This window comes from Montipora capricornis, chromosome 5 (genome assembly GCF_036669925.1).
Source record: "Montipora capricornis isolate CH-2021 chromosome 5, ASM3666992v2, whole genome shotgun sequence".
NCBI lineage: Eukaryota > Metazoa > Cnidaria > Anthozoa > Scleractinia > Acroporidae > Montipora > Montipora capricornis.
The window spans coordinates 13430428-13438145 of NC_090887.1; the positions used below are offsets into that span (position 1 = coordinate 13430428).

Sequence of the window (7718 nt, forward strand, 5' to 3'; positions counted from 1 at the left end):
CGCATGAAGAAATACTTATCGAGGGAATCTCTGTTGACGCTCATACATGTTTTTACAACTAGTCGCCTAGACTACTGTAACGCCCTTTTGTACGCTCTCCCTCGCTCACATATCGCTGAGCACCAGCGTGTGCCGAACGCTGCAGCTAAGTTAGTAATGGACATTGGAAAATACTCGCACATAACACCAGCTATCCGAAATTAACGGCCACACGGAAGTAGCGTCCCCTTAAAGTAGCGTCCCCTTAAATTAAGCCTGTTAAATACGAAAGTAACGGGGGCCGTTACTTTCGGAATTCTATGGTACTTAATTGACCACACCCTACAGGGGCTTTTTAGGGCCAATGAAACACAATCAATAAAACGACAGAACAGAACAACAACAACAACAACAACAACTGTTAAGAATCCCAACCGGCTGGAGGCAAAAAAGTTGGCTATTTACAAGTGCAGCTGGACCATCAGGAGCAAATTCAACGAGTGGTTAGAATGAGTCTTGAACCCGGGAACTCCGGATCACAAGGCAAGTGTCCTAACCACAGGACCGCACGGCACTCCAACGCCACTCAATTTTTGATTAAATAATTTCTTCTGCTGTGGTTGAAAGAAATCAACTCTCATAATTTGAGTGGACAAAAAAAAAAAGCATATATGGTGGGGAAAATCCAAATTTTGATGAGAGGGGGAAACTCGAGGACCCAGCGAAAACGACCTCACGTAGAAGGAAGACAACAAACAAACTGTCGGCGAATCGACCCCGGTACTTATCGGTGAAAAGCAAAAGCTTTCAGCTCAGCATGGCTGCGCCAAATTTGCTCCTATTATTCTTCATTACTTGAAGTAAAGTCATGAACCACCTACAAGATCTCACCAGCAGAAATGACTGTTTATACAGTAAATCCCCGCGAGTAAGAACATTCCATTTTAACAGGTTCTTACACGAATGGTTATTAACAGAAATTTAGGCTATCTAGGTTCTTACATACCTAGGTTCTTATTTTCTGAAGGAAAAAATTCACGTTGGAGATGCATGGCAGGATTTAGTGGTATTCGGCCTTTAACCCTATGCTGCACTGATCCAGATTTTCCCTATCCCTCATATAAAAAATCACATAAAAATGACTATAAGAAGTGAAATCGAAAAGATCACACGAATCTTCAGAACATCAATCAATTAACCTTATTTGCCAAACTGCATAATTTTTTAGATTTTGAAAATAAGAACCTTTTTCAAATTTTAGGGTCAACAGGTTGGTATTTAGAGGGGGTCTAACTGACAAATTTTAGGCTAAAAGGTTCTTAAAAAATAGGTTCTTACTCGCGAGGTTTTACTACATTCATTCCAGGTTTATGGCAGTGGTGTACCCTTTTCGACCGCAGCTCACGACACGTGACGCCAAAAAAGTGATCGGTGTTATATGGGTCTTCGCCCTGGCTCTTGTGTCACCTTACATTGCAGTGTTGGAGTTAGACAAAGACAACGAAAGATGTATTGAAACATTTCACGCCAAAGGACTCAAAGCTGGCGCCTATACAATTTCAATATTCCTTCTTCAGTATGTGGTTCCATTGTCAATCATTGGATTGTCTTATATAAGGTAATGGCAAGAAAAAAATGTCTAATTAAGGCGAGGACGAGGGACGTGAACCAGCGAGTTCTCCTTTCACTCCCAGCCCACGGTTGCTTGTAACTGAATGCCTTGAAATCCGCAGAAATTGCTTTGAATAATCACAACGGACAAAGAAAAATTTAAATACACCAATCATAATGCAAAGAAAATCATAGCAGCCAGCGCCAAGGGTGGGAGAACGAGTGGCTGCATGTCACATGACTTTCTTTTGCTCTTACCTCTGACTGCTATTTGGCGAGAGATTTACGCCTACTAAGACAAAACCAAAGCGGTCGAGAGATTTCTCTGTGACTGGGCCAAGCCAGCATTGGACGGTAGGTACTATATCGGCAGGAATTGCAATACTCCTTGAGCCTCAAAACGGACGCGTTCAAATTAACTTTGTTGATTTATGTTTGCTTTCGAAGTCTTTCTGGCCAAGGAAAAAGGATCAAAAGTGATGGCCATTGGTTGAAGCGTTGGATTTGCAAGCGGGTCTTCCCGTGGGTTCGTATCCCGCTTTGACAACTGGCTGGATTTTTTTCAGTTTGATGATTGCGGACTCAACTTAAATTAACCACGCTTTGGAAATAGCTAATTCGTTATCTCCTGCTAGTTGCAATTTTCATTTTGTTATGTTTCGTATAATTAAATTTAAAGGTCTATTTATTGTTACTTTCAGATTACTGAAGCGGAGAGCACGCTAACTTGCTCGATAGCTCAATTCACTTTCCGTGTGGTTAAACTGACTATAATGTTGTTTCCTTGTGCAGAATTGGCAGGGATTTGCGGCGAGACAAATGCCACTACTCAAACGATACTCTTCAGCGCGATCAAGAAAAAGAGGCTTATAAAGTTATGAAGATTCTTACGGTTGTTGTCATCGTCTTTGCTCTACTCATGCTCCCAAATCACATAGTCTTTCTATGGATTGATTTTGGCAATGGAGGTAAGTTCATCACACCTTTTGGATCATTTCCAATGCTTCTCAAACGCCCAATATCACAGGGAACTAGCTGTGGTTCTTATAAGAAGACCGTGCTTAATCCACAACAGAGTGTATTTATCCAATCCAGGAACTCCTGTCCAATCATAGCTAGACAAACGATCTGGTTACAATACCAGAATGGATCTATCAGCGTACGATCTCTTCTCCTCTTCAGCCACGCGCAAAAGAGGAATATTTGAGGTCAGGATTTCAATACTAAGGAGAAAATGATATGCAAGGAGAAAAAACAAAGCGGGTTATGAGAAATTTGTGTTTTCTCTTGCGTCATTTTAAACGACTTGTAAAAGTAGCTTTCTGGTGGCTAGAATTACCTGTATGATGTTAACACTATTGAGCACATCATTTTTGTGCTGGAACATTTCAAGATAATATGAAATAAATGTCCGAAAAAAGAAATCCTTTTTCACAGGGGACTGGGCACTGGTACAAAATGCCGTATATATATTTCCAAAACTAAAGACATATTTATCAAAGGCCAAGCACAGTTCGTTTACCATTTTGACTAATCTAATAGTAGGGAAGTAAAATAAATTTTAGCATAAACTGTTGCCGTTTTTTACACAGGGTCCAGAGGAGATATGTTTGTCTTTAGAACATCAAAACCCGTCGAAAACATCTGAAATAATGGGTTATTTTGATCGCGTTGACGATCGCGTTACAGTTTCGTTACACATTCTGTATACCGCAAACCAAGAGACTGAGGGCTCGCAAGATCGGCTTACAGGATATAAAATACGGAAAGGGGGGAAACTTGTACCACGTGACTTCGTTCGATGTGAACCGCAGCACTTGGTGACGGAAGTGAATTGACTATTTTACCTGCAGGCTTTCAATGAATTATCGAAGAGACGAACAAAACTTTATTTCTGTACAAGAAATACTCGACGACTCTGTAAATAACAGCTCCGAAAAGGAAAATTTTCCATTGCAAGTCAAAGAACTGGGGATTATTTTAAAGGAGGCCTTTCCACAGGCGAGTAGAGTCCAGCGAAGAGTTAACGGTGACCGAGTATGGCAGTACCCACTTTCAAAAACCTCAAGATTGGAAGAAGACCGTGTTAAATGGGAAGACTTGCCAGCTTTCACAAAAGAATTCGATTAGCTTTTATCTAGCTCTAGCGACGATTTCTTTGAGTGGATAAAAGTCCAGTCACAAGATCTATGCGAAGGCAGCCGAGTTTTAACTGAAGTAAAGATCTTTAAAGACTGGACATTTTTGTACACGTCAACAGTCGAAAAGTTGCAAAAGAAACCGTTGGTGTTTTCGAACTTGGGGCATCTTAAAATTACTTCCGATCTTGCGCACATTTACTTTATCGCGTCATTTCCGTCACCATATGTTGCGGTGCACACCGAACGAAACCTCTCTCTCGAAGCCGTAAATTTCGGTCGCCGAAAATGAATTTGAACGCTTTCTTATGCCGTTTTCCTTCAGTATTTGGCAAATACATACCAATTCTAGATCACGTTAGTAAAATCAGGCAATTTAATTTAATTCCATCTGAGTTTCAGGGATTCGAAAATCGGCCCCAAATTAGTTTCCTCCCTTTCCGTATTTTATATACTGTAAGCCGATCTTGCGAGCCCTCAGTCTCTTGGTTTGCGGTATACAGAATGTGTAACGAAACTGTAACGCGATCGTCAACGCGATCAAAATAACCCATTATTTCAGATGTTTTCGACGGGTTTTGATGTTCTAAAGACAAACATATCTCCTCTGGACCCTGTGTTTTTTATTTTGAGTTTTCTGGCCGTAACAAGTCACGTGACCTCATTTGCATACGTAATCCGCATCAATAGAAAAACTGTTGTTACGTTATTAGTCTGCGAAAGTCTTAGGTTGTTATTACTAAACTTTCAAAAGTTAGACCACCCCCTTACTTTTTTATGCAATAATTTGGGTCCAGCTCAAGGCCCATATATTAATAGGCCATTACCGAGTTCATGTCTACCTTCTCTTCAAGGCGAGTCTAAGTGCGAAGTTTTAGTTATGAAAATTAGGTTTCATTCATATGTAAAGTAGAACTAATTACCATCACAAAAACTTCGCACTTAGACTCGCTTTGAAGAGGAGGCAGACATGAACTCGGAAATCGCCTATTTACTTGAGGGTGCAGAAAAGGGCTGGTTCTCAGGACTTTGGTTTGGATATCAAAGCCCACGGTAAGATACTGGGCATGAGATATAGAAAATTTGCGCCGCTAATATACGCCTCTGTTAATTAAGCTTTTGTGAAACTTAGCCGTTTTTTTTCTTTGCATATATTTAACTTTATTCATAGGAAAAGCAAAACACGCCGATGATATCTTGGCACTTTGTCAGATTTGTGTCTACGCCAACAGCGCTTCCAATCCCCTCATTTATAACGCCGTTAATGAACAGTTTAGAGAGGGCTTTAAGAACTACTTCCGGTCGTGGATAGATTGCATTCTGAATATCAAAGCTAGCAAAAGGAAAGATCAAGTGAGGAAAGAGAAAGGGAGACCAATCGTAACCAGAAATATCGGAGGCTGTACGAGGTGCATAAGCAGTGAGACTTCTGTAAATGGAGCGCTGAGTAATAGCAGTGATTCAAGAGGAAATACCAATGATTGGAACGAAACGAAAGCGGAAACAGTTCTCCTCACATGTACCCCTCAAAACGGAGAGCTGGGAACCGCTTTGTAGTAACTCTGAATGAAACAAAAAAAAAGTGTAGGAGAAACAGAATGGTTAGAGGAAAGACCATCACTCCCACGTCAAGGTGTCCGTATGGCGGCGAGAAAATCATATGAGTTAGAGCCTCAATTGAATCGCCTGTAGTAGTCCGTGAATGGTTTCGTAAAGCATTCGACTTCTCTTACAAGCAAGGAAGGAGGAAGAAGTGTGGGAGAAATAGGCCATTTTCAAAATATCAATATTCAGCTTAATATTGAGGCATTGAGGACAAAAACAATAGAAGCACGTTGGAGTGAATCTGAAAAATATTTCCATATCACCACATTCCCTTGTCTTTGTCCTCTAAACCTCTCTTTCAAGCTGAATTTTAACGTATCGAAAAAGGGCTATCATTAAGGCAGCGATGAAAACGATGCATTTAAAAACAAACAGGCATGGAGCAAGTTTAACTGGTTAGAGAACCTTTGAAAACTCTCCTTTGTTTATTCAAATACCTCGAGAGTTGATACCGTCCGAGTTGGACCTACGACTTCCGGTCGGGATGTTTGATGCTCTACAAGGGCAGTAGTTGAAATGCTTTATGTTTGGGGTTTAAACAACATTAAACATTGTTTGGTGACCAAACATTTTACCGTTTGGCCACCTTGTTTGGTGCTGTTTGATCGTGGTTGCCATCAAACATTCGATCAAACAACTTAAAACATTTCTCTTGTTTTGATAGGCGAAGCTTTGTTTGTTTGGCTAGCCGCATCAAACATGTTTGGCACGGTATCATGCGTACCACGCTTGCTCAGCCGCTTGTATCCCACGTGTTTTTACGCATTTGTGACCCATAGTTCTTTGATCTGAGTTAGATCAAACATGTTTTAACCGTTTAACTCACTTCAACATCAGCTTGTTTATGGTCACCTGATTCAAACAATGTTTAAAATTGTTTAAACGCCAAACATTTCCCGTTTGTCCAGGCCCTCAGTCTCGGCTTCTTTAGAGAAAAACCAAATCATTGAAGGCAACAACCAGTGTACAAAACAGTGTATGATACTTACCAAGACTTTGTTAAGATAAAACAAGGAAAGCATGTTCAAAAAAAATTTGAATGTTGCATGAGGCAAAATAGCGCGGAGTTGATATTAAACGAAAAAATTGTAACGTGCATAATATACCTTCTACCGTTTCAAAAACAAAATAAATCAGCGGGACGTTTTATATATTCGAGGGGGCGTCTACTAGTTATACTAAACGAAATGGTATTTCTGTCGAGACACCCTTTTAGCCTTTAACCGTGGGAGATGTGGGAGGGGCAATGTCGATATAGGGGGAAAGGTAGGGGATTTTAGGAAGTTAAAGGAGCTTAAGACACTTACTACGGGTCCAGCTACGCTAACCTTACCACTTCCCTTATTGTTGGAAATGCGTAGCAAATGCTAGGACCCTTTTTGTTGGATGTCACAATCGGGCGTGCATCTTTCATACCAACTGGATATTTAAAGGTAGCCAGCTTATAGCTTTATTTTGGATCTGTATTAAAAATTTTCGTTGTTGTTTTCTTGTCCAAGTGTATTTCTGGAAAGAAATCCAAGATGCAATTTACCAAAGAGACCAGTCCAAATTTTTTTTCCACAGAAATGATGACCGTTGAAGGGTACATGAAAGACCAACGTTTATCTTTATATACATCACTTATATTATTGAAATATTGGATGGTCTATGGAGATGATAATTCGCTGTAAAGACAAGTACGCTCGAGTTGTTACAGAGAATAGACATAGAGAACACGTCACCATTTTTAAGACCGAGACACACCAGGCGACAAGTCGCATCGACAGGTCTCTGCGACAAATCGCTCCGTGTGTACTACTTGCAAAACAAGTCGCTGCCACACGACGCCTGTTCGGTGCACTTGCAGTGATCGTATGACTAGTTTGTCCCCACGGCCCGCGACGTGTTGCAAGCGACTTATCGCCTAGTGTGTCCCGGTCTTTAAGGGAAACCTCCACTCTTACTACAGAATAAGTTTAAAACGAAGGAAATTAAGTTTACAAACAAATTTGATCGTAAAAGAGTGTTTATATCAGGAAAAGTTAATTTTAAAATCGCTTATTTTCAGTTTTAAATTTCGCGGGCGTCGTTGCCCAATAGATGGCGGCGTCCGCAAAATTTGAAAACAAAAATAGATAATTCTAAAACTTATTTCTTTCGGATACAAACACTATCTTTGAAAATATTTTAGATTTATTTGGCTGTAACAGTTATTTTCTGTGGAGGTATATGTCGGGAGGTTCCTTTTAATTTGTTTACACACAATCACGTTTAAATTGCTTGATCTTTTCCCCTTTAGGGATGATTAGTATAAAAATCTGGGAGACACCACTGCCCTGGCAAGCGAAAATTTCTCTTCGCGGTTGCCGTCCGCCTCTCAAAAACGCGCGTGCTTAAGCTCTC

At 40.4% G+C, this 7718-nt stretch overlaps 1 protein-coding gene across 12 annotated transcripts in view; it reads left to right on the forward strand.

Moving 5' to 3' along the window:
- LOC138049559 (galanin receptor type 1-like) overlaps positions 1-6849 on the forward strand; it is an 85334-nt gene extending 78485 nt beyond the window's left edge. For 10 of the 12 annotated variants that reach the window (XM_068895892.1, XM_068895891.1, XM_068895893.1 and 7 more), the window contains 3 exons: positions 1346-1597; positions 2383-2558; positions 4900-6849. In XM_068895892.1, coding sequence (XP_068751993.1) covers positions 1346-1597; positions 2383-2558; positions 4900-5285 — 814 coding nt within the window. In that variant the 3' untranslated portion in view covers positions 5286-6849. The remainder of the gene's footprint in view (positions 1-1345; positions 1598-2382; positions 2559-4899) is intronic. The other 2 variants (XM_068895889.1, XM_068895890.1) reach the window with 1 other exon arrangement.
- Positions 6850-7718: the final 869 nt, after the last annotated feature.